Source organism: Nannobrachium achirus (genome assembly GCF_963921795.1).
Source record: "Nannobrachium achirus genome assembly, chromosome: 5".
NCBI lineage: Eukaryota > Metazoa > Chordata > Actinopteri > Myctophiformes > Myctophidae > Nannobrachium > Nannobrachium achirus.
This window is the reverse complement of record NC_137814.1, coordinates 62,660,243-62,687,966: the sequence shown is the minus strand read 5'-3', so window position 1 is coordinate 62,687,966 and position 27,724 is coordinate 62,660,243. Positions and strand designations below refer to the sequence as shown.

Below are 27,724 nucleotides of genomic sequence, written 5' to 3'. Positions count from 1 at the left end.
CCCTGAGTAAAATCCTGTTCCTGAACCTAGTGTTATTTTAATATGTGATATTCCTCTAAATATGGCTATTTATGTGCCAAAAATTCTCGCCGGCACCCAAAAGGTGCCCCTCTGATCATGAGACAGTGGGGGGCAGTAGGACACCTACTCTCAGGTCCAGGCAAAGAATCAAACCTCGAACACACGATGCACTGTACTCTAACCTTTTGAAAACCTGCTTCACTTACCAGTCAAATTATGCCTGCTCTGCTCATATGCTCCAGCTGAAAGTACATATTGTTGATGTCGGCTCGTAAATGCTCATGAGAAAATATGTTACTTGTCAGAAAATGGTGTTCCAGTGTATGTTGTGTATTATGTATTGTGTAATTTAATGGTTAATGTAGTTCTTATTTAGTCATCTCTTTCATTGGTTGAACATTTGTGTGCTGAAGTGTGGGTTCAGGCAGCATTATAAATAAACGTATGTATTTATTTACAAAAAATACATATAACAGATCTACAAGTAGGGCATGTATTTATGGAGAAAAATATTAATAAATACATAAAACCGTTTTCTATAATTATCATGCAAATAACAGAGTCAATCAAGAAAAAACGTCATGGAAAAGGTGGTTCAAGTAAAGGAAACTTACCTGGGGCACTCGGTATAAGCCTAACATTCTAGCAATGGCAATAGAACTTGTTGAGGTTGCACTACCCACAATTCCGAGCACTGGAGGGGAGCCAACACAGCTCTGATCCAATTGAAACTGCTCCTCTCTCCCAGTGACCAATGACAATGCTGCACGGGATGCGACTCCAAGTGTGAAACAGTTATCATAGAGACTATATCCCAGAGTCACATTGGGTAGTAGGCTGCTGTTTCTGTTTATCTCATTAATGGCAAAAGCCATGGTCTGTGCAGACCTGAAGCCATCAATGTCAAATCTAACACACAGAATTTCACTGTAACCTAACATATTTACCTTGGTAGACATATACAATCAGGGGCGTCACAAAGGGGGGGAGGGGGACTGAGTTACTAAGGCCCGAGGTGGAGGGGCCTTAATTATTTTACACTATAGCTATTGAAAAATAGCAGATATACAAGCTCACAGCGCGGCTCCGAGTGCCATGCTGCAAGCTTGTAGATCTGCTATTTTAGAAAATTTGTGAAAATGTGTGCAAATCTTTGAGATGCGGGTTCGAGGCCAAATACATATCATTTTGGGGGTCCTTCACATGAAAAGGTTTGAGCACCTAGATATAGACATAGACATAGAAAATAAATCCTTGTACCCAGGGCCCAGAATTAGGTGCGACACCCCTGTATACAACATCAACTATTCCTATGGTATCATCTATCAAAACATGTTACCTATTGTTTTGCTTGCTATTGAATTTGCGATACTCACCTATAGCAAGCGAGCTCCTGTTGCTTGGAGGTGAAAGACAACTCAGGGAGGACAGATGAGAGGTGGATATAAAACAAGCCGCCCAGAATAAAGTCTCCGGCCTTGTACATTCTGTTCATATTAAACTGTTCCTGTAACTCACAAGAAGAGGAAGGTGAGGAAGACATAGCAGAGAACGAAGAGAACAATATCAGGGTCAAGTACATGTATGGAAGCAGGTGTGTGTCTAGAGAAGACCTCATGACTGTCCTCCTCTGTCTAACCCCCTTCCCCCCTTTCTAAATCCATTGTCCAGTTGCTACTTTTTATACACAGTGCTGTGCCGTCCCCTGTGCCTCCTTATGGCATTACGTAATCTTTCACACCACCATGGCAGAGGCAGTAGAGGCAGGGCTTAACATATGTACATGGGCAATCCTTTCATATAAAAATAATGTGTGTGTGCGTGCGTGCGTGCGTGCGTGCGTGCGTGCGTGTGGAAGGTAGGTTTGTTTCACCGACACCATCCCTGGGTTTTTCTTCGGGTGATTTTTACCCAGCGTTAGTGATAGAGGGTAAAAACGAAATCCCATACTCCCACAAATGTCAGCTGATGCAATTTGCCATGTATTGTTCTACTTTAATATATATTTGATGAGAAATATATTTTTATGGAATGTATTATATCGGGCATAATATGTCCAACGTTAGCGATGGTGTGAAACACAGCAGGCAATAAAAAGAAAATGTAAAATAAATAGTACATAACTTAACCCACTGGAATAACAGACAGGCATTTTAGCCAACAGATAAAAAAATCTCTTTCTCCAGATATTTTTCCATTCAAAGTGGATGGTAGATACAGATAAAAAAAAATTCTACCACAGATATTTACCACAGATACTTTTATCTGTGGCAAATATTTTTTTTATCTGTATCTACCATCCACTTTGAATGGAAAAATATCTGAAGAAAGAGATTTTTTTATCTGTTATCTGGCCCAGTGGGAATGGGCCTTTAATCTGGATGTATAGCATGAACTGCTCACAATGATGCTGTTAGTAGATACAGTACACCCAGCTGTTGCATGGACAACAACGTATCTCTTAGCAAAATACAAGCACACAATTCCCGATGAAGCCGGTCGATTTGACAGATGACCCCGAGTGTGTGCCAGCAACCCTCGACCCTATGTTCTCTCAGCTCCACTGAGGTTAGGGTCAGGGTTTGGGTTAGGTTTAGGCATAGTGGTTAACATTCACCAGCGTAGGCAGGTTAGCTACTCACCAGCGTCGGCAGGTTTAACATTTTACCAGGTTAACATTCTACTGCGTTGGTGTCGCAGAGGGCCCGAATATATTTGGACAAGTACTACAGTGTGTTGTCTATGGCAGCCACACTAAATAGGTATTTTCCAGATTGGATGAACTATAATTCCTAGAGTCATGCAAACACGAGTTGACAAACCTCAAACCTATAGCCCTGTATTCCCCATAACAGCCAAGTAACGTGTACATTTACTCAAGTACTGCATTCCCCAAAACCGAGACCAGAGAAGCCAGGAGCTGCTTTAGCTTTTTCTCCAATGATAAAATGTACTAGTTAAATCTAATAGTGTCTGCCCTATTTGCTGTGTAAACTTTCACTGTGTCTTTATGTGCCTTGTATGAACTTTTTATTCATAATGTTATGCTTTTATACATTAAATATTTATTCATGTCTCTAAAATGTTGTTAGTGGTAGCAAACAACAGGCTGTTTACTTTGTGAGCTGAGCTCCAGCACCTGGAGAATTACCAGTGAGTCCCTAAACACTTCATTCGACTAGAGAATGATGTAATCTCTCAGCTTCCATTGCTAAAACTGTATGGAAACAACTAGAGTAAAACAACACAAATAAAACACCAATCCAGAGGCTTAGGGGCGGTCCTTCATTGTGGGGTGATGATGTGATGGCTTTGTTTGTGATGGCTTTGTTTGTTTGATGCCAGAACAGAACCTCTGCCTCAAATCTTTCGCATCAGCCTGTTATAGAGCCTCCAGGAGGCAGATTTTGGCAACCAATTGTTTTATATAACTCCTACAGATTTTGTCCAAACATCACACAAATCTGTACACATCTCTAAAGTCATGTGTATAGTCATTGTGCAGCTCTTTGAGCTCTGCTAAACAGTAACCTGCAAAAACTGACACTCTACCCCTGCAACAAGGTCTTGGTCTGCTGTGGAATCTCCAAACAGACTGCTTCACCTTTCAAGTGTCGAATGAAAACAAACCTTTCACCCGCATACTCAAGTCCAGTCTCCCAGAACAGCGGCACTATATTGCAACTGAAAGTAATCCAGCTGACCATAGCACAAGACTTCTACCAGCAACCGTAAAGAACATTAACTGGTTCTCCGGCCGAAATTTCCTACAGCAGATGGAAGAAAAGGAATCATCTCCAGAAGCAGCCTTCACGCTCGGCTCGCCAGCAAAGCAGAAAATGGACAGAGGATGAGTCCTCCTTAAAGATAGTCAAGCTAAACACATTGAGTGGACTGTTGAAGTAATTCAAAGACCTTCCCCAGTGCTGATGGAAGAACACGTAACACAGAAGTTGTTCTCATTCTTTCAAAGGATACTTAGCTTTTCTTAAAGGGCCCCTAAAAATGTTCTCTCTTTAATAGTGGTATGTAATACCAGGCGGGGAGTGTGCAGCTCTTTGAGCTCTGCTAAACAGTAACCTGCAAAACAGTGCCCCCTAAGGGTGGCTTTCTTATTATACATACTCCAGTATTTCTCCCAAACTCACTTCCTGTTTTGAGCATGCAACAGCTATGTGCAGCTCTCTCTTCTAGTTGAAAAGTTTGGTCGAATATACGTCTGTAAGTACTGTTCTTATGTTTTAGTCTCAGCTATGATGAAACATAATTGCCAACAACCCTTTTGAGAGCCTAATTGTGTATTGGTAAAAACGGCATGTTTGTTACTATTCAGCTCCAGTTATGTGGCCTAGCATGTTAGCTTATGCTATTTTGCTCTCAACTAATACTAAAATCACAAGGCAGCAAGATGTAATTCCCCTTTCAGACATGTCTTTTATTTGTGAATATTGGTTGGTTTCTGTATTTTATGTCGTTTCAGTTCTACAATTTAAAAAAGATATTAACACATCTGTTGCCATGGCTTATTTCTGTCTGTACTGTGCTCTTGCCATGTTTTTGACCAACTTCGAAGACAGCCTCAGCATTCAGTTTTGTCATGACAAAATCACACAGCACAGGGAATGAAAGAGGAGATTCTCTAGTTTCACCCGGTCCAAGAACCATGTTTCTACGATGTTTGCTTCTGTATTTATAGGCCAGACAAAAAAAAAAAAAAAGGGCAAAAATGACCCCTTTTTAGACCTTGTTTTGAGAAAAACAGCTTTTAGTGAATGATACTGTATCAGGCTGAAAACTCACTTGATCTTTTTAGCTTTGACTTCAATGACTTCAATATTGTATTTACAGTATTTTTCCTTCAAAGAACTGTTACTGTTTTCAATCAAGTGTATTCTTGCTAGTTCAGAGTTTCTCTGGCTTGTTCACATTGTTTCTCACATTGGGCCTCATTCATCAATATGGTCGTAAATAGGGTGTATTTTTTTCCTTACATTTCATCTTAAATTTCAGTAAGTCCAAACGTCAGTCAAATTCATCAAGCAGTGTGTATATCCCATTTTGTGCTTATCCACAGGTGTATGTCATGATGAATTTGGACGTAAATTTAAGTGCAAAAACAAGGGTAAAAACGAGAGAGCAGCTTCCATAGTACTTACGGCAGGACCATATATGGTAGAGAGAGCATGACTGCACTTTCTGCTCTGGGAACCCATTCACACTATAGGCTACTAGAAATTAATCACAACTTAAACTTGGCTATGCTGTTGAACTTAATTGTGTCTTGTCAAAAAAAAAAAAAAAAAAAAATATAGAGAAAAAAAAAGAATAGGCTGCCTATTTTTTCTTCTCTATAGATCGGCACATTTACAAGGCTACGATTAGTCCTCAATCACAAAATAATAAACATGGGATGGATATTATAATCCTTTTCTACTGAACATTGCCAAAAAGATAATGTTGAAGGAATATACAGTATGAGCTGTGCCTGTGACAGGTTGCTTTCCGATATGGACCAGACCAGGTCACGAGCTTTATTGATTATTTATCCTATATGTTGAGGGGAAATTCTTTTTTTAAATTAATATTTCAACACTGTCCTGTAAAGCCACATGTATTCTTATCAGACCGAAGGTAAGAGTTATTTTGCTTTTGCGTGTAGCGTTATGTGTTGATGTGATCAATAGGCATACAGTAGCCTAGTCTATTATAAATTAAAGCCTAATCAGTGGAGGGTCGCGACGCCCCCCACCTTCTCGCCAGCAGAGGAACTTGAACTTGGACTTGCTGCATATAAAAACTTCAACTTGTCTCGTCAAAAAACAAAGGAAAAAAGGAAAGAAAAACATATCGGTATCACATTGACAACATAGGATATGAATTAAAACTGTTCTGATCCCGCAGATTACAAAATGGATGCTGAACGTAATGCTCTAATGTAGACTATAATAGCATGAAGTGGTTTACAAGGTTCAATCCATCACGGAATAATACACAAAACAATTATGCGGAAATATCCACGAAGTGAAACGCTGCTTCATCAGAGGTAAGAATATAGGCTAGTGGCAAATACAGTAGGCCTAGGTAGTGCAGTGGGTCTCAACCAGTGGTCCAGGGACCTCAGTGATGTGCTGGGGTTTTCTGGTGGTCTCTTGCCAAACAGACCCTTGGGCCTTTATAGATCCTTAACTCTTTAAAATGAAACCAAATGGACGAGTGCGGGCAGTCATCATGCGGTGCGTGAGTGGTCGCCCATTGGCGGGTCCATTTGGTTACAAACTCAGTGGCAGCTAATCCACGACTGAATATGTAATTGTTTGACAATTGACATATTATTTTATTTTTTAAATACATGTGTTGGCACATGTTGGGCAGAATGGACTAATAAATATTTTATTTGATGTTTGGCACAATTTAAAATTGATTTAGCATGAAGAAAAAAGCATTCTAAATATACACCGTGGGCTGATGGCTTATTTCCCGACCGAAAAAAGCATTCTAAATATAAGCAAAGATTTACACCATGGTCGGAGGTGGTGTATTTTCCATCGTATTTCCAGCACAAATCCAAGACCAAAATACAATGATGAATTTGACCCCCAACTTGAGAATCATCCTAAATGCCGGTAAGAACAAAATATGATCGTATTTTTGGTCTTAAGTGCTTGATGAATGAGGCCCATTGTGTGTGTGCGCGCGTGCATGTTCTGAGTCTGCATGCGTGCACAGTTCAGAGGCTGCGTGCGTGCATATGTGCATGTTCAAAGATCAGAGGCTGTGTGCATGTTCAGATGAGGCCGGTCAGAAACAGCAGGCCAAGTTTTCAGTTCTCCAAAGGAAAGTCAGCAGGCTCCCAAGGTTTCTCTACACCGAACCACTCTACCTGTAAATATAGAAAAATAAAATCAATTTACAATACAATACAATTTGTCGCGCGCGCGCACACACACACACACACACACACACACACACACACACACACACACACACACACACACACACACACACACACACACACACACACACTATTTCTCTCTCTCCCCTCCCTCTCATAGAATACATTCTCTCTCTCTCACACACACACACACACACACACACACACACACACACACACACACACACACACACACACGCACACACACACACACACACACAAACTATTTCTCTCTCTCCCCTCCCTCTCTCATACACACACAACAATAGAATAAATTCTCTCTCTCTCTCTCTCTCTCTCTCTCTCTCTCTCTCTCTCTCTCTCACTCACACTCTCACACACACACACACACACACACACACACACACACACACACACACACACACACACACACACACCAATAAAATACATTTATCTCTATCCCTCCAGCCCTATCTCTCTCTCTCTCCCTCACAAATCAATTTACATATTTAGCCTAAAGGTTTTAGGCGTTTAGCAGACACATTTATCCTACCCAGAGCGACTTAGATTATAAAAAATACATTGATTCATCTGACGATTATATAGGCTATATATATATATATATATATAAAATAAAATCTCACTGGAACGTTGGGGTCTGGCCGTCTGGGATCAGATGTGTGCCTTTTCTTTTACCCTATAATTTTTATCCCGCAATTTTGTAACCCATTTTTTCACCCAGTGCCAATTGCCTATGTAATCCTGGGCTCTGCTCTCCCTCTGCCAACCTGGGGAGGAAACGGACTGAACGCATGCTTCCTTCTATGCATGAGGAGTCCAAGTTGCTTCTTTTCACCTGACAGTGGATATTTCCCTGGTTTGGACGTAGCGCGTGGAAGGAACACGTTATTCCAACCAGTTCCTTTCCCCTCCATCAGGCGCCCCGGCTGACCAGGGGGAGGCATTATTGAGACCAGGATTACGTGCATGTTTTTGTGAGGGTATCAACCCTAGGAGACACGGGGAGAACATGCAAACTCCACACAGAAAGGCCCTATCGCCAAACCCACCTAGGGTGTGGGCGCTGATGACGCGGAGGAGGAACACGCCGCCAGTGCCCACAGAGTCCCCCGGCGGGAATCGAACCCAGGACCTTCTAGCTGTGAGGCGAAGCGCTAACCACTGCGCCACCGTGCCCCTAGATGTGTGCCTTTTCGCTCTCGCTGTGCCACTCTCCACCCGAGTCAGTCAGAGGACTCACAACGCCTCGCCATGCGACGCGTTGTGTGTGCTTGTAGATCGGCTGTTTTAGACTGCGACTTCTGAGAGCTGAATGGACTCTCCAACATCTGTGAATGATTGAATACATTTCTAAATGTAATCGTGGATCACTATACCACCGGCAGTTCGCGATAGACGTTACTCCTGAAATACAAATACAACTTCAGGAACAGAAAAAAGGTGGGAAAGAAAGAGAGAAATATTTACCTCACGCGAGCCGCTGGTTTGGCAGGAGCACGACGCGGGGCCTTTGTGTGGGCTGCATTGACGGTCCAGCTGGACCTCGTCCGTAGTGGATCGCGTTCGCGACTGGTTCCACTTCCAACCTCAATACCGAGGACGTAGTCCGACTCCTCGCACCACCGCGACCGCGGGTGAGCCCTGGACCACTGGCTTCTCTCGCTCTCTCTCTCTCTCTCAGTGACAAATGTCCGATTACAAATCCCTCAAACAGGTATGTTTTAGACTCCATTATATAGGTTCCTGTTGATAACAACAGGCGATGGGTTCTTCCTGTTATCGTGGAAGGGACGCAAAAGTAGAACGTACAGCTGCTGTTGTACCGCCACCGTCTTTGATGGAGGTGATCGACATAGTAGAAAATGTTGTGCAGAATATTGTAACGATAGGCAGACTAATTCCAGGGCTAGACTAGTTTGTTGCGTGGGTGATAGGTCACATGACCTGGGGGAAACACACACACACACACACACACACACACACACACACACACACACACACACACACACACACGCTGGCTTCATTGGTTTCACTTCAGCCACTAATCTGACAATGGCGCCATCGTGTGATAAAAGGTGGAATTTACTAGCCCAATTTACTAGCCCGTGCACTAAAGGCATAGAGAGATATAGAGAGATATGATTTTTTTACATTTGAGCCATTTGAGCCATGTTTTAGCAATATTGTGGTTCATGGGAAGCATTTGTCTTTGTTTTTGATCACATCACATGTTGAATATGTGATTTCTGACTTATTTTTTATCACAGAAGCACCAAACTTTGTCACAAGGTGGGGGAGAGTGTAATTAACCTAATTAAGTAAGTAAGGCCAAACTCGGGAAACTCGGGGTTGGCACAGCGGTCTATTTGAAATCAAACTCGGGAAACTCGGGGTTGGCACCATATGTGTTAAAAGAAGGAAAGGAAAAGAGAATCAAAACCCAAAACAAAGACTTTGCCTTCAAATGGAAATCAGTCTCCTCCTGGTCCTGTTTTTGGTTATCTGATGTTAACTGTCTGCCTAGCTCTGCAAGGATTGCTACACGCATAGCGAGGGCAGAACAGTGATATTTCAGATTCCATCCAGATTTACTAAGATTGGCTTACAAAGTTTGTAGGAGTGGCCCGTTTTGAACAAAATGCCTCAAATCATGAACGAAGCGTTCGGTTACCGTTAGACTTTGCACGGACATTCCCACTAGGCCAAGGATGAAATCTGCGTGTGTGTGTGTGCGTGCGTGCGTGCGTGCGTGTGTGCGTGCGTGCGTGCGTGCGTGCGTGCTTGCGTGCATGCATGCGTAAATCTATGTATGTATATATTAACCGTTGTTTCCTTTTGAGATTGTCACATTTCACCCAGGTTTTTTCATCTCTCTCAAGTCATGCACTTTGTCTGCTGACCTCACTCAGCAACGAAAAAAAAAACATGGATTATGAGTGTTCAAAATAATGGAGATGATATGCTTGGGCCTGAAGTCTGGTGGCCGTGGTACACCAATGCACCTGGTGGTTGCTTTGATCCCAGTGGATTCCTTGTGACTCGCGTTAGTGCAACCACACGTGCAATTTCCAAAGCATTGCAAGTTAACTTTCTAGTTAAGATTGTCTCCTTTTAACTTCAATTAGTGGAATACTGGATTATTGACTCAGGAATGCAACTAATACTAGAAAAGAAAATTCCTACGAAATATCAAGTGTGCCTGCAGATCGCTAAGTGTATACATTAGCATTTTTAATATTAGCATTTGTAGCATTAGCATTAACATTTTTTTACATTAGCATTAGCATTTTAGCTTTAGAATTAACATTTTTAACATTAGCATTAGCGGAAGTAGCGGTTAGCATTAGCGGTTAGCCGTTAGGTCTGTCAGACCACCCATAGAGTTTGAGAACAGTAACATGTTGGGAACTGGAGTTATGGCTGTTTAAATACCAGCCAATAGGAAGAGAGAGGAGGTGGGGCTTATCATTACAGCTCGTCCCTATTGGCCATCTAAGTATTCACGCCAAGTTTCGAGACGGTACCATGCTGCAAACTGGATATATAGCTGTTTAAAGCTCAGCCAATAAGAATATAGGAAGACAGGGGCACGGCTTGATTGATTGATTGATTGAAGAATTTATTAGAAGTTTGCAATAGAAAAAGTACAGTTTCATGACAGTACAAATCACTGGTACAAGGTCAACTAAAAGGAGATCCTAGAAAGCCGAGGCTTATTTCCACAGGAACCACACTTTAAGTATCTCATATAACATTGAAAGACAGACGGATAGAACATAGTACTTTTTTTTTTTTTCTAAATTTTTTATCCCACGATTTTTGTAACCCATTTTTTCACCCGGTGCCAATTGCCTAAGCTGTAATCCTGGGCTCTGCTCTCCCTCTGCCAACCTGGGGAGGGCCCCGAACTGAGCTCATGCTTCCTTCAATGCATGAGGAGTGAGCAGGCCGCTTCTTATCACCTGACAGGGGGAGCTTCCCCGGTTGGACGTAGCGCGTGGAAGGAACACGTTATTCCAACCAGTTCCATTCCCCTCCATCAGGCGCCCCGGCTGGCCAGGGGGAGGCTTTATAGAGACCAGGATTACTGCATGTTTTTGTGAGGGTATCTACCCTAGGAGACACGGGGAGAACATGCAAACTCCACACAGAAAGGCCCTTTTGCCAACCCCACCTAGGGTGTGGGCACTGATGACGTGGAGGAGGGAACACGCCCCCAGCACCCACAGTGTCCCCCGGCGGGAATCGAACCCAGGACCTTCTAGAACATAGTACTTTATCTAGGATAATATCAGTTTCAAAAGCATAACATCAAATACAAAGGCAGAAAAAAAGAAAAGGGGGGGGGGAGCATGGGGGCTTAGTCTAATTTACTTAAGAGGGGCGGGGCTTGATTAATAAGTCCCTATTGTCTGTTTAAATTCAGACACCGAGTTTTGAGAGGGTTCCATGCTGCAAACTGGAGTTATAGCTGTTTAAAGCTCATCAAATAGGAAGACAGAGGGGGCAGGGCTTATCATTACAGCTCTTCCCTATTGGACATCTAAGTACCAAGTTTCGAGACGGTACCATGCTGCTAACTAATAAGTCCCTATTGGCCGTTTAAGTCCAGACACCAAGTTTCAAGACGGTACCATGCTGTGAACTGAAGTTATGGCCGTTTAAAGCCCAGCCAATAGGAATACAGAGGGGTTGGGGCTTATCATCACAGCTCGTCCCTATTGGACATCCATGTACTCACGCCAAGTTTCAAGGCGGTACCATGCTGCAAACTGGAGTTATAGCTATTTAAAGCTCAGCCAATAAGAAAATATGGGCAGGGCTTTAGAGGCTTTAGAGGCTAAAGCAATAAGTCCCTATAGGCCGTTTAAATCCAGACACCAAGTTTCAAGACGGTACCATGCTGTGAACTGGATATATTGCTATTTAAAGCCCAGCCAATAGGAATACAGAGGGGGTGGGGCTTATCAATTACAGCTCGTCTCTATTGGCCGAAAAAAGTCCAAAGTCGTGTGAGCGTTTTAAAGTTTAAATGACGTTGCTAGGCAAAAGTATGCCAGAGCAATGTGGCGCCAAGTTTCTCTTTTTTTTCCCCCCATTCAAAGTCAATGTGGTTTTTGGGCGTAGTTTTTTTGCGAATTACGTCGCCATGGTAACGCGGATCGAAAAGAAAAGTAATAGCACCCCATTCCCGGCCGAGCCACACGTTTTGATGTATATATTGCGGGGGTGAGGTAAATCGTGCAGCAGTTATTGCGTGACAAAATTAGCGTGAAGATTATTATTATGTAGTGAAGTATGGCAGATTAAGATAAGTGTTTTGCCATTGCATGGCAGGCACAATAAATTACTCCAGTTTGCAGAATGGTAACCTCTCAAAACTCGGTGTCTGACCAATAGGGACTTATTACTTAAGCCCCACCCCATTTGACTTGTTTCAAAGTCCATGTCCTTAATTGGTTTGATGTAGCCCCGCCCCCTCTTCTGATTGGACGAAACTTGATTGTTCCTCTATTTGCCTCTAACTCATTAAACGTTTGTCGTAAAACTTGTGGGTGGTGTCATTTGACTTGTTTCAGAGTCCTTCAGCTTAATTTGTTTAACTTAGCCCTGCCCGCTCTTCTGATTGGCCGAAACTTTTTTTGGATTTATCTCGTCAACCGTTTGTCGTAAAGAATTGTGGGTGGTGTCATTTGATTTGTTTCAGAGTTCTTCACCTTAATTGGTTTAACTTAGCCCTGTCTCCTCTTCTGATTGGCCGAAGCTTTATTTGTCCATAACTCCACTTCCCAACACGTTACTGGTCTCAAACTTGGTGGGTGGTCCCACAGCCCCAACGGCTAACTGCTAATGCTAACCGTTATTTCCGGTAATGCTAAAGCTGAAAATGCTAATGGTAAAAATGCTAACACTAAACAAAGGCTAAAGATAACACATGATAATGCTAAATAAGCTAAAGTTAAACATTTTAATGGTAATTCTAATGGAAACAAATGCTAATGCTAACAAATGCTAATATGATAATGTTACAAATGCTAATGTTAGCTAATGGTAAAAATGCTAATGATAAAATGGTAAAAATGATAATGCTAAAAAATGCTTTTTAATATCAAACACATAGTTGTTGTAGTCTTCATGGCTTGTCCTCCCATCTTCCCTTGATGTGCGTTTGGTTTCACTTGACTAGTGGGGACCAGTGTCCAGTGGCTCTCACACCGCATGTGTGTCTCCTTGGGTTGGTATCCTCCTGCGGCAAATGTCTGTTGTTGTTTGACGTGGTGTCGATTCCATCACCTCTGCTGTCAATCTGTGTGATTTGGTGGTAGGCTTGCTTTTCTTGTTAGTGAACAGCAAGCTTCCCTCTGTCCATGATGTTGGAGCTGTCTTCACAAACCAGATTGATCCGTGAGGTTTCATCCTTGTAGATCTGCTGAAAGTCAGTTCTTGTTGATTCTGTAGTGGTCTCCTCTTTGTTCTCCATGGTGGTGGACCTGCTTTAGGTCTGCTTTCAAAAATCTCCTTTCCAAAAAAAATCCTTCACCCACAGGTTCATTTGAGCAAGTATCCATCAATGGTAAAAGATGAAATATTGCTCCTGGCTAGCTCGCCAAATTGTTATAAAAATTAATTAACGTTTCACAAGGATGAAGGATTTGAAGAATTGACAAAGATTTATTCAAAAGGGCAAAAAGTTGAACAGAGTATACAGCATTCACAGCTGTCAGCCCCTCCGGGCACAACCCTCCCCTGCACCATTATCATACAGCTCTCCTAACCCTAGTCCATTCTGACAGAGATGCTATTCTAACATGGTAACATGGTCTTATAAGGTTATATTCTAAAGATAAAGCAAATAGAAATAGTTACAGACAGTACAGATTATGCTGACACAGAGAGGTAGAAGTCACAGGAGGATGTCAGCTGTTTGTTTGACAGCTGCAAGCAAATCTACATTAGTGTGAGATTTGCTTTAAACTAAATTCTACAAAGTTGAATATACTTTAAGTAGATACATATTTGACAGTCTATAAATATTTCTACTACACAAGGTTTGCTGGTCTTTTGAGAGTTGACATTCCACTAGACTTTTAGACTGGAATCCATATCAAGGATTTCCAGTCAGTGCCCAGACCTTATACCTTAGTTGTATGTCCCTTTAACCTTGCTGCCTTTGTTAGACTCCACAGAGTGCACCAGCTGTCCAGAGGACTTCTGGTCCGGTCCCCAGCATGACCACTGTGTCCCAAAGAGCGTGGAGTTCCTCTCCTACCATGAGGCCCTGGGAATCACCTTGACAACCATCTCATTGATAGGCACACTTTGCTCTGCCATTGTCCTGGGAATCTTCATCTATCATCGAGACACTCCCATGGTCCGCGCCAACAACTCAGAACTCAGCTTCCTTCTTTTGCTGTCACTGATGCTGTGTTTCCTGTGTTCTCTTCTGTTCATTGGTCGTCCCAGACTCTGGACTTGTCAGCTGAGACATGCAGTATTTGGGATCAGTTTCGTCCTGTGTGTTTCCTGTATTCTGGTAAAGACTATGGTGGTGTTGGCCGTGTTCAAGGCCTCCAAGCCTGGAGGAGCAGACATTATGAAGTGGTTTGGTGCTGTGCAGCAGAGAGGAACCGTTCTGGCTCTTACTTCCACCCAGGGAATCATCTGCACAGTCTGGCTTGTCTCTGCCTCACCAACTCCTCATAAAAACACACAATACAACAGTGATAAGATAGTCTATGAGTGTGATGTGGGATCAACAGTTGGTTTTGCAGTGTTACTGGGTTATATTGGTTTACTGGCACTCCTCAGTTTCATCTTAGCATTCATGGCAAGGAATCTTCCAGACAACTTCAATGAGGCCAAGTTAATCACTTTCAGCATGTTGATCTTCTGTGCCGTGTGGATAGCATTCATCCCAGCATATATCAGCTCTCCAGGCAAATATGCAGATGTAGTGGAGGTATTTGCTATTTTAGCGTCTAGTTTTGGCCTCCTGGTGTCACTGTTTGGCCCAACGTGTTATATAATCATGTTTAAACCTGAGAGAAACACAAAGAAGTCCATCATGGGTCACGGTACAACCAAAACATAGAAGCAGAAATTCAATTAAATAATTATTTTCTGTATTTTATAAAAATAGCATGTAGATACTGGATATTTCATTGCTGATAGTGATAACCTTGTTTTCTAACAACTAAAACAGTACTTTGGTCAGAGATGCAAACATCTAGCCTGGCGGAGCCAGACGTTATTATCTGTGTTCATTCCTTCCACAGTATAACGTCTGGACTTTTGGCCTATTGGCAGCTTGAAAAGTGGGCGGGTGTACTTGCCTTGACAGACAGACTCCTCTAACCAATCAGCGTAGCAGAACATCTCTCAGCCAGTCGGAAGAACGGCAAACAAACACGTCTTTTCGGCCGATAAACTCCACTAGCGCATCCCCCGTGTTCCTTTTAAATTGTTGTAATTGATTCCAACTCTGAAATAACTGCACTTATTGCTTGTTTTATGGTTAGAGCGTTAACTGTTACACTTGTTGCATCGCGAGGGCAGCCATTGTTGTTTTGAAAATGCTGCAGCAGCAGCATGCATCTACGTCACCGTCTACACATGGACCAATCAGGGGAAGCTTTCCACTTCTTGTCAGGAAGACTACGTTTGTTGTGCGGAAGCATAGTGCGGAAGCAGTCACTGATTGGCCCCGATCAGAGAATAATCGGTATACTCGCTGCCAATCAACGGAAGTCCAGACGTTATACTGTGGAAGGAATGAACACAGATAATAACGTCTGGCTCCGCCAGGCTAGCAAACATCTACCATGAATAAAAGCTGGTTAAAAGTTGATAATGCTCTTCTTCATGCATAAATTACTACAAGTGCAAGTACTAATGGCAAATTGACAATGTTGCATAACACTACAACCAGTGTGCATGTGCCGACCATCCATGTAGAGTTTTCTATAGGATGTTTTCAACTGCTTGTCCAATGTCAGAGCTTTATTATCCTTCTGTGTTCCTTTTGAAACAACATGTGCCTTCCTGCTCTTCCCTCCCATTGCCTTGCTTCCTAATATGTGGATCGTAATGTAAAATAAAACACTTGTGTAAATACCATTCACTGTGAATAGCAATGTCATCAACTGCTTTTCAGTGTAGATAGATAGATAGGTAGATAGATAGATAGATAGATAGATAGATAGATACCTTTATTATCCCAAGGGGGGAATCAGTCGCCCAGAGGCGGCAGCAGTTAAGGTTACAAGTACAGAGAAGTATGAACATAAAGTAAAAGGTACTGTTGTGTACAGCAAAAAATAAATAAAGCAAAGAAGAATCAACAATACAGAACAGTCATAAACGTAAAATTAAACAGAAAAAAAAGACATTAACTCAAAAAGAAAAATTCTAAGAAATTTTAAGTGTGCCTGCAGCTCGCTAAGTGTGTGCAACCTTGTGCAGCAGTTGGTGTTAGCATTTTTAGCATTAACATTTTTAGCTTTTTTAACATTAGCTAACATTATCATTTTAGCATTATCATTTTTATCATTTGTTAGCATTTGCATTTGTTGGCATTAGCATTACCATTACCATTTCTAACATTCGATTTTTTTGCTTTAGCATTTGTTAGCATTAGCATTTTTTTTAGTATCAACATTTTTACCATTAGCATCTTTAGTTTTAGCATTAGTGGAAGTAGCGGTTAGCATTAGCGGTTAGCCATTGGGGTCGTGGGACAACCCACCAAGTTTGAGACCAGTAACATGTTGGGAAGTGGAGTTATAGTCAAATAAATCTTCAGCCAATCAGAAGAGGGGGTGGGGCTAAGTTAAACCAATTAAGCTGAAGAACTCTGAAACAAGTCAAATGATACCACCCACAAGTTTGTACAACAAACAGTTGACAAGATAAAGCCAAATAAAGTTTCGGCCAATCAGAAGACGGGGCGGGGCTAAGTTAAACCAATTAAGCTGAAGGACTCTGAAACAAGTCGAATGACACCACCCACAAGTCTGTACGACAAACAAGTGACCAAGATAAACCCAAATAAAGTTTCAGACAATCAGGCGGGGCTAAGTTAAACCAATTAAGCTGAAGAACTCTGAAACAAGTCAAATGACACCACCCACAAGTTTGTACAACAAACAGTTGACAAGTTAACCCTTAAGTTCTGTTTGGGTCATTTTGACCCGTTTTACATTTTCATTTGGAAAAAAAAGGTAGAAGTTTACATTTTTTCCACCCGAAACTCACTGGCCTTAAAGATTCTTCTGAGATGAACATGTAAAAAAAATATTTTTGCACTACACCCATGCTACACCCCCCTCATATTTTTTGAACCTTAAGTGCTGTTCGGGTCATTTTGACCCGGAAGCACAGAGATACACAGTATTATGTCAAAACACAGACACACAGTCACCCCCACTTCTAACACCCCCCTTCCGAAGCCCCATTCCGAGCCCCCCCCCCCCCCCCCCACCTCCCCCCACACACACCTAACCCCCCTCCCCTGATGCACATAAATACAAGGAATCATGTACAAACACAGATACACAATCACCCCCTAACCCCTTCCACCCCTCCCCCTCCAACCCCCCTCACCTCACCCTTACCCCCTCCCCTCCAAACCCCCCAACCCAACCCCACCTCCCTCCCACCACCCCACGCCACCCAAGATGCACAAAAATAAAAGAAAGCATGTATACTAACACAGACACACAGTCACCTCCTCTCCCCCTCCTCCCCCATCCTATCGCCCCCCCCCCCCCCCCCCCCCGCCACACACACACACACACACACACACACCCCTCACCCCCTCTCCTCCTCACCCCTCCCCTCCTCACCCCTCACCCTCACCCTCACCCCTCACTTATCTGAAGTTTTCCTTGTGACTGTACTGTATCTTAGGGGAAATTTTAAATTATTTTACATAAACATGAGGTGTTGTAAAGTAACACTGTAATTCAGGGGCGCTGTGGATGAAAATGTTGTTTACAGGGGTGCCCTGAGACCAAAGTGTTTGAAAACCTCTGGCCTAGTGTATACGTTCAAGTTTATATTCATATGTGACGTTCATGTGTGTTCACATGTGTGTTCAGCTCTATGTGAGAATGATGTCCTGTTCTTGAACCACAAGTATTCAATTAATGGGCATGTTGGAAAAAAAAAAAAAAGTTCATAAAAACATTGTCTGATTTTATTTTTTTCCTATATGCATGAGCAATATTGCCCAGTATTAAATAAAGTAGTTTTTTTTACATGAATTTCAGCTAAATCAGTAAAAACGCCTAGCTCTTTCAGTGTTTAATGTGATATAGCAAAGCAGAAAGGCAATTATTTACCATATATATCATATGAATTGTTTGGTATTGAGTCAAAGTCAATGTATCATGATGAAAGTTAAAATTTATATTAGTGTTGTTTTTTTAAAACCAAATATCCCCCGGGTCAAAATGACCCGAACAGAACGAAGGTGTAGTGAATCTGAACAGAACTTAACACTTTGTAAGCCGGGCCGTACTTGCCCGTACTTGTCCGGACCACCGAGTGCGCCGCTCGCACTTTCCCGTACTTTTGATCAAAATGCGTTTACAACAACTTCAAAGCCTTCTGCAACTCCTGACATTGTTTGGGGTCAAGCACTTCAAAGGAAAGAGTCGAGACGCCCCTTCAAACATCAACAAGCCGTCTCAGATCAAAGAAAATCAAATCACATGACCAAACAATCACCACACTATAAAATGCCTGTGGGAAACTCCTCACATTGTGGGAGTAGGTACGTTATTGCATTGCGCAAAGTGAGAGACTGAGACAGAGAGATTTTGAGCGGAGTATTGAGATAGATATTGATAGTGGACAGATTGAGATAGTGATTGATTGTGAGAGAGAGTGTGTGAGAGATCGAGAGAGAGAGTGTGTGTGTGTTTGAGGAGAGAGGGATAGAAAGGGAGAGAGTTGAGCAAGTTTGAGAGGAGGAGGAGAGGAGAGCGGTTAGTATATTTTTCTTTTTTTGAGTGAGTATAGCCTTTTTTTTGTAAATTTAGTGTTTTTTTTATAGGATTTATATAGGATTTTTGTTATATAGTAGCATAGTAGTAGTTGTAGTTGTTATATTTACCTTTTGTTGTATAGTTTGGTGGTGGTGGTGGTGGTGGTGGTGGTTGGTGGTGGTGGTGCAGTAGTATCCAGTGTAGTTTATCCAGTGTAGTCAGTTAGCCTAGTGAGGTCTCTCACGATGCCCAAGCAACAGAGTAAGAAAAAGAACCCTGCGCCGCGTGCGCGTGCTGTCCGACCCCCCCAGCCTGATCCCCCCGCAGGCGCCGCTAGCGTGGATCGTGGTCCGCGCCAGCGGACAATGGACAGCTACTTGAGGCAGGGAGCTGCCAGGCCTCGTCCTGAGGCGGAGAACCAGGACGCCATTCCTCTCCCCATCCCCCCGCGCCAGGTGGCGGCGGTGCCTCCGCTCCAGGATGAAGCGGAGCCTGTCGCCGTTCCCCTCCCCGACCGCGCTGAGCAGCCAGGGACCTCGGCTGCTCCCGTTGAGGCTCCGGACGAGACGGACGACGAGACGCTGGTTTCGGATGCCGAGGAGGAACCAGAGGCGCCGTTGCTTTGTTCACCTCCGCTGAGGCGGAGCGTCAGGGCAACTGCTGCCCGGGAGTATGCAGAGAGCCCCCTCACCTCCCAGGATGATCCATTCAGCGAAGTGGAGGAGGCGGAGGATGAGTGGATTCCAATGCGTGTGGACACTAGCGGTAAGGAGCATTTTATTGTATTTTGATGGTTTTATCGTGTTTTATTCTAAAGTAACGCAGCATGTGTATTCCTCTCTGTGATAGACATGTGCGCGCGTGTACTTGTTCGTATCAGACACGCGATCAGTGCACTGCATTCTGATAAACGTGTGTGCAAGAAGCCTATGGGTTTATAGTGTTTTATTCTAATTCTAAACGTAACGCAACACTGTTCATTCCTCTGTGTGATAGACATGTGCGTGCGTGTACTTTGCTCGTATCAAACAAGCGATCAGTGCACTGCATTCTGATAAACGCTTGTGCAAGAAGCCTATGGTTTTATAGTGTTTTATTCTAATTATAAACGCAACGCAACAATGTCCATTCCTCTCTGTGATAGACATGTGCGCGCGTGTGCTTTGCTCGTAACAAACAAGCGATCAGTGCACTGCATTCTGCAAGAAGCCTATGGGTTTATAGTGTTTTATTCTAATTCTAAACGTAACGCAACAATTCCATTCCTCTCTGTGATAGACATGTGCGCGCGTGTGCTTTGCTCGTATCAAACAAGCGATCAGTGCACGCATTCTCTGAGAAACGCATGCACGAGAAGCATACAGACATCTAGCCCAGCGGCGTCAGTTCAGAAAAAGCCTGTTGCTAAGGTATGGCGACATGACTGGTGTCTTGCACGCGCTCGAGGGCGCGCGTGCAAGACACCAGTCATGTTGCCATACCTTAGCAACAGGCACGATTACAGCACATTTTATTATTTCCCCCTGTAGCCAAGGTATGTCATCTGCCATAGCTTGCCATACCCAATTGACGCCTCTGATCTAGCCAGCCATGTGTCTCTGCACTAACTAAAATCTAGGAAAGAGAGGGGGGTTGTATTGTGTACACTACACTTATGCTTTGGCAACGTAAACGTATACTATGTTTTCTCATGCCAATAAATCCCATGTGCGCACATGTTGCACGTTCTTGCACGTTGCGTGCTTGTTGCTCGTAAACTCAGAGTTATGTCTCTGCACTGATGGTAACTGTATCAGCACTGAGAGAGAGAGAGAGAGAGGGGGGGGGGAGAGGGATGTGGGCGCGCGAGAGAGACTGGGATGTGTGTCACGCGCCCACATTGTGTTGAAAATCTATTCATTGAGATAGATGTAGAGCGCCGCCGAGTGGATGACAGGCGTACCTGCATGTGTCAGGATTATAATTGTGCATTGTCTGTGTCTGTGTTCTCCATGTGATGTAGACTCGGAGTTTGAGGAGCCAGTGGCTACTGCGTCTGACTTGGAGGGATCTGCTGGCTGTAGTCAAGGTGAGGTTATTTTTCTCACAGATGGCCTACATTTATCCTATCTGTTTGTTCAATGCTTTTATCAAGCTATCAAGTGTCAAAATGCATGGCCCAGAGAGACATAGAGATGTAAATAATCAATTGATTTTGTGAACATGTTTACTTATTAGCATAACTATAACTAGAGACATGAAAGAGATGTAAATAATCACTTGATTTTGTGAACATGTCTACCTTTAGCATAACTATAACTAGAGACATGATGGGAATATAAATAATAATTGATTTTTATAACTAGAGACATGAAAGATGTAAATAATCACTTGATTTTGTGAACATGTCTACCTTTAGCATAACTATAACTAGAGACATGATGGGAATATAAATAATAATTGATTTTTATAACTAGAGACATGAAAGATGTAAATAATCACTTGATTTTGTGAACATGTCTACCTTTAGCATAACTATAACTAGAGACATGATGGGAATATAAATAATAATTGATTTTGTGCACATGTTTCACCTTACCAAACTATAACTAGCCCATTTGCCATTTTGTGATTTCAGCTACTGAGCTGGGCCAGTCACAGCCAACCGCATCTTCTAGACCACCTGTTGGCAGTGCCAAGAGTGGTAAGCAACGTTTCTCATCACACTTGCCACACACAAAAAGATATTGTAGGTAACAATGATGTACCCCCTCCAACCTTAGTTTTTATGTTGACACATTAGTAATGTAATTGTATGTTTTATCATGCCAACAAAGCTCCTTTGAATTGAATTGTAGTGTAGTGTAAATACAATGATGCACCCCCTACAACATTCGTTTTTATTTAGATGGCCTACATGCCTACAAGCACTGTGCTTGTAGATCGTCTGACACATTAGCAATATAAATGTATGTTTTCTCATGCATGTTTTTCTCTAGGCTTTCTCTAGGTAAATGTATGTTTTCTCTAGGCTTGTGAGTCACAAGCCTACATGGCCTACCAGCACACAACGCCTCGCACCGCGAGGCGTTGTGTGCTTGTAGATCGGCTCACACATTAGCAATGTAAATGTATATACATTTACAAGCACACAACGCCTCGCACCGCGAGGTGTTGTGTGCTTGTAGATCGGCTGACACATTAGCAATACACACTAAAAACTCATGGGTCATTTCTTGACCCAAATCATGGGTCATTTGTGTTAGGTCAAATTTCGGGGTCATTTCTCAGAGCCACAACCCTTTCTTAAGTTATTGGGATATTATTTTGACCCAATTCCAGGGTTGTTCGAGTTAGGTAATATTTATCTGGGGGTGACCCGTTTTTGGGGTTAGTGGTAACCCCTATACTTGGGTCAGTTGTCTAGCTTTGGGCCAATCAGGGGACAGGCACCATAAACCTGTTTGCAAAGCATGCTGGGAAAAGCATTTTTCTAGGTTTCCAGAGACATTTTCTAAGCTGTTGGGAGCTAAAAATGCTAAATATGTCATATCCATGTGTCTGTCTCGGCAAGCTGTCTGTCATATGTCTGAATTTGATTTGTCAATATTTGAGCCTAAACCCTAACCGTAAGTGCTTGGCTGCTAGGTTAGGGTTGAGCTCCCTCCCTAACAGCTTGTCTGAATGAGAAGAACTCATAGTAATTCTGAGATTATTTTTGTGTATCTTCTCTAAACTAATCTGATTATAGTATTATCAACATTGTTGCATAATATATTTTATGCACTTTTATGTTGATATTACCAATCTTTGAACAAATCATCTGAGAAGAAACCCTGAAACATTTCTGATGTTATGTTAATGACAGATAATATTGACATTGTCATTATAAAGATCATGCATATGTAGGTTGTATTCATTTAGCCCACTCAACCCCAAAACTTGGGTCATATTGACTACAATCTTGGGTCATTTTAAACAAATAATTTGGTTATTTATTTGACCCAATTTATGGGTCAATATTCATAACCAAATTTCTTGCGTTAAAATAACCAAACCTGGCATTGGTCCCTATTTGACCCGTGAGTTGGATCAAAAATGACCCAAGTTGAGTTGTTTTTGACCCAGCAGTTTTTAGAGTGTATAAATGTATGTTTTCTCATGCATGTTTTTCTCTAGGCTTTCTCTAGGTAAATGTATGTTTTCTCTAGGCTTGTGAGTCACAAGCCTACATGGCCTACCAGCACACAACGCCTCGCACCGCGAGGCGTTGTGTGCTTGTAGATCGGCTCACACATTTGTTATTTACTTGAAAAGCATTACTGACCGGGGGTGAAATGGGCCTTTTATTCTTTATTTGTTATTTACTTGAAAAGCATTACTGACCGGGGGTGAAATGGGCCTTTTATTCTTTATTTGTTATTTACTTGAAAAGCATTACTGACAAGGGGTGAAATGTTCATTTCTTCCCCCGTTATTTACTTGAAAAGCATTACTGACAGGGGGTGAAATGTTCTCTTTTTTTCCTTTTATTTTTATTTACTTGAAAAGCATTACTGACCGGGGGTGAAATGTGCCCTTTATTCTTTATTTGTGATTTACTTGAAAAGCATTACTGACAGGGGCTGAAAATGCCTTATTCCCTTGAAAAGCACTACTGACTGGGTGAAATGTGCCTTTATTCTTTGATATTTCCTTGAAAAGCACTACTGACAGGGTGAAATGTGCCTTTATTTGTGATTTACTTGAAAAGCATTACTGACGGGCTGAAAATGCCTTATTCTTATTTCCTTGAAAAGCACTACTGACTGGGTGAAATGAGCCTTTATTCTTTGATATTTCCTTGAAAAGCACTACTGACGGGGTGAAATGTGCCTTTATTCTTTGATATTTAGTTATTTACTTGAAAAGCACTACTGAGTGGGTGAAATGTGCCTTTATTCTTTCATATTTAGTTGTTTACTTGAAAAGCACTACTGATGGGTGATGGGGTGAACACTTTTGTCATTTCAAAAAGCACTATTGAGACTGAACTGTAAATGCATTTGAAGTCTTTATTTTTTTATTTGTATCTCCATCTGTTTGAAAACATACTGCAGATGTCTGATGCATCATTGAAGCCAAAAATAAAAGGCTGAAAAGAGTTATGTTTGAGAGCATCTTTCTATAACATGCATTCAGAGAGCTGTTTTGGTGGTAACATGGCCTACAAACTGCCCCATTTCTAAACAATAGAAAATGATAGCAACTTACTTTTTGGTGGATTTGTAAAGAGGGCGAATTGATCTTTCCATACGTATATGGAAGTAGGTATATTCACAGTAGAGAAAAAGTTATTCTATTTGTTATACTAAAAAGTCGTTTATCTCAAAATGACTCTCAAAAAGGCTGTGTTTTAGCAATTTCATGCCTTATAAAGTTGTCACTTACTAGTCCATAGAACAAGATACAGAGATTCTGGAGCGCGGGCAGGCCTTTCCAGAAATATGGGTTGGTGTACAATACACACAATACACAAAATACACAATGAGTAATCGCCCCCCAAAGACGAGTGAAAATCGCCAGAAATCCTGGCAGTTTCTCTGCACAGCCATACTTCAGATGGCTGTCAAAGTGTTAAGGGTTAAACCCAAATAAAATTTCGGCCAATCAGAAGAGGGGGTGGGCTAAGTTAAACCAATTAAGCTGAAGGACACTGAAACAAGTCAAATGACACAACCCACAAGTCTGTTTGACAAACAGCTGACAAGATAAAGCCAAATACATTTTTGGCTAATCAGAAAAGGGGCAGGGCTGAGTAAAACCAATTAAGGTGAAGAACTCTGAATAAAGTCAAATGACACCACCCACAAGTTTGTATGACAAACGGTTGATGAGTTATAGCCAAATAAAGTTCCGGCCAATCAGAAGAGGGGGCGGGGCTCAGTTAAACCAATTAAGCTGAAGGTCTCTGAAACAAGTCAAATGATACCACCCACAAGTCTGTACAACAAACGTTTGACAAGATAAATCCAAATAAAGTTTCGGCCAATCAGAAGAGGGGGTGGGGCTAAGTTAAACCAATTAAGCTGAAGGACTCTGAAACAAGTCAAATGACACAACCCACAAGTCTGTACGACAAACAGTTGACGAAGTAAAGCCAAATACATTTTCTGCCAATCATAAAGGGGGCGGGGCTAAGTTAAACCAATTAAGCTGAAGAACTCTGAAACAAGTCAAATGATACCACCCACAAGTCTGTACGACAAACGGTTGGCAAGATAAAGCCAAATAAAGTTTCGGCCAATCAGAAGACGGGGCGGGGCTAAGTTAAACCAATTAAGCTGAAGGACTCTGAAACAAGTCGAATGACACCACCCACAAGTCTGTACGACAAACAAGTGACCAAGATAAACCCAAATAAAGTTTCAGCCAATCAGGCGGGGCTAAGTTAAACCAATTAAGCTGAAGAACTCTGAAACAAGTCAAATGACACCACCCACAAGTTTGTACAACAAACAGTTGACAAGATAAAGCCAAATAAAGTTTCGGCCAATCAGAAGACGGGGCGGGGCTAAGTTAAAACAATTAAGCTGAAGGACTCTGAAACAAGTCGAATGACACCACCCACAAGTCTGTACGACAAACAAGTGACCAAGATAAACCCAAATAAAGTTTCAGCCAATCAGGCGGGGCTAAGTTAAACCAATTAAGCTGAAGAACTCTGAAACAAGTCAAATGACACCACCCACAAGTTTGTACAACAAACAGTTGACAAGTTAAACCCAAATAAAGTTTCGGCCAATCAGAAGAGGGGGTGGGGCTAAGGTAAACCAATTAAGCTGAAGGACTCTGAAACAAGTCAAATGACACAACCCACAAGTCTGTACGACAAACAGTTGATGAGATAAAGCCATATACATTTTCGGTCAATCAGAAAAGGGGCAGGGCTAAGTTAAAACAATTAAGGTGAAGAACTCTGAAACAAGTCAAATGACACCACCCACAAGTTTGTAGGACAAACGGTTGATGAGTTATAGCCAAATAAAGTTCCGGCCAATCAGAAGAGAGGGCGGGGCTCAGTTAAACCAATTAAGCTGAAGGACTCTGAAACAATTCAAATGATACCACCCACAAGTCTGTTCAACAAACGGTTGACAAGATAAACCCAAATAAAGTTTCGGACAATCAGAAGAGGGGGTGGGTCTAAGTTAAACCAATTAAGCTGAAGGATTCTGAAACAAGTCAAATGACACAACCCACAAGTCTGTACGACAAACAGTTGATGAAGTAAAGCCAAATACATTTTCGGCCAATCAGAAAAGGGGCGGGGCTAAGTTAAACCAATTAAGGTGAAGAACTCTGAAACAAGTCAAAAGACACCACCCACAAGTTTGTACGACAAACGGTTGATGAGTTAGAGCCAAATAGAGGAACAATCAATTTTCGAACAATCAGAAGAGGGGGCGGAGCTACGTCAAACCAATAAGGACAAGGACTCTGAAACAAGTTAAATGGGGCGGGGCTTAAGCAAAAAGTCTCTATTGGCCGTCTAAGTTCAGACACCGAGTTTTGAGAGGTTACCATTCTTCAAACTGGAGTAATGTCTGTTTAAAGCTCAGCCAATTGGAAGACAGAGGGGGCGGGGCTTCAGCAATTACAGTTCGTCCCTATTGGCCAGAAACAGTCCAAAGTCGTGTGAGCGTTTTAAAGTTGAAATCACGTTGCTAGGCAAAAGTTTGCCAGAGTTACGTGGCGCCAAAGTATCTGTTTTGTTCTGCTTTCCTCCATTCAAAGTCAATGTTTTTGCACAGTGTTTTACGAATTACGTTGCGGATCGGAAAGAAAAGTAATAACACACCATTACCGGCCGAGCCGCACGTTTTGATGTATATATTCTGGGGGTGGCGTAAATTGTGCTGCATTTTATGAACAGACCAATGAATTTGAATTTCAAAATTGTATTAAATGAATATCACACATAAGCAGAGAAAATAACCACACTTTTAGACAGACTGTGGATAATTTCACAGGTTATAAATGATAGGCAACTAATACAAGTTTAAAACACAAATAAAAAGCTTTTGAAAATAAATTATGATGTCACTAATGACGATGACATTAGTTAGCTAGACCAATGAAACACTTCGATTCTGTTGCTTTGTCCATGATGTCATAGTCACAGAGGCACCCGATTGGTTCACCCTGATTTAGAACGCGTTTAGGCCGGAGAAAATACGTCATAAAAAACGATGTCATAGACACGGAGGCACCCGTTTGGTTCACCCTTTAGGCCAATGAATTTGAATTTCAAAATTGTATTATATAATATATATATATATATATATATATATATATATATATATATATATATATATTACTTCTATGTAACTTTGTAAATAACCTTATACTGCTGTGCTGCCTCTGGGCAAATGATTTTCCCCCTTGGGAAAATAAAGGTATCTATCTATCTATCTATCTATGCACGTTGACACCGCTGGGCGCAAGGACTGAAAATAAAGTAAACACTGCATAAATGATGAACTTTATATGGACCACCCCATTTAAGTTGGACTTGGATAGTTATTAACTGCTACTGTACATATAACGACAGAAACCATCACAGAGGAATAGTAGCAATTAGTGGAGCAAAATTCTGGACATTAAAACTCATTCTTATAGGTGAGTTATTAAATGTAGGCTAATTTATAGATAAACTGCCAGACAGACGCATGCTATGTGACATGAATTAATATTTGACATCCTTTTGTCCGAAATTATAATGATCTACTGCCTTGTTAAAGGAGGACTTCGGCACTTTTCAACCTGTCTTCATATAACT

The 27,724-nt window shown here is 41.9% G+C and overlaps 1 protein-coding gene across 1 annotated transcript in view; it reads left to right on the top strand.

Moving 5' to 3' along the window:
- Nucleotides 1-5,630: 5,630 nt before the first annotated feature.
- The window catches only part of LOC308285252 (extracellular calcium-sensing receptor-like), a gene marked incomplete at both ends in the record, with an annotated part of 35,623 nt that continues 13,529 nt past the window's right edge, over nucleotides 5,631-27,724 (top strand). The window contains 5 exons of the mRNA XM_080725970.1: nucleotides 5,631-5,652; nucleotides 14,113-14,409; nucleotides 19,252-19,689; nucleotides 20,927-20,992; nucleotides 21,542-21,607. Coding sequence (XP_080582096.1) covers nucleotides 5,631-5,652; nucleotides 14,113-14,409; nucleotides 19,252-19,689; nucleotides 20,927-20,992; nucleotides 21,542-21,607 — 889 coding nt within the window. The remainder of the gene's footprint in view (nucleotides 5,653-14,112; nucleotides 14,410-19,251; nucleotides 19,690-20,926; nucleotides 20,993-21,541; nucleotides 21,608-27,724) is intronic.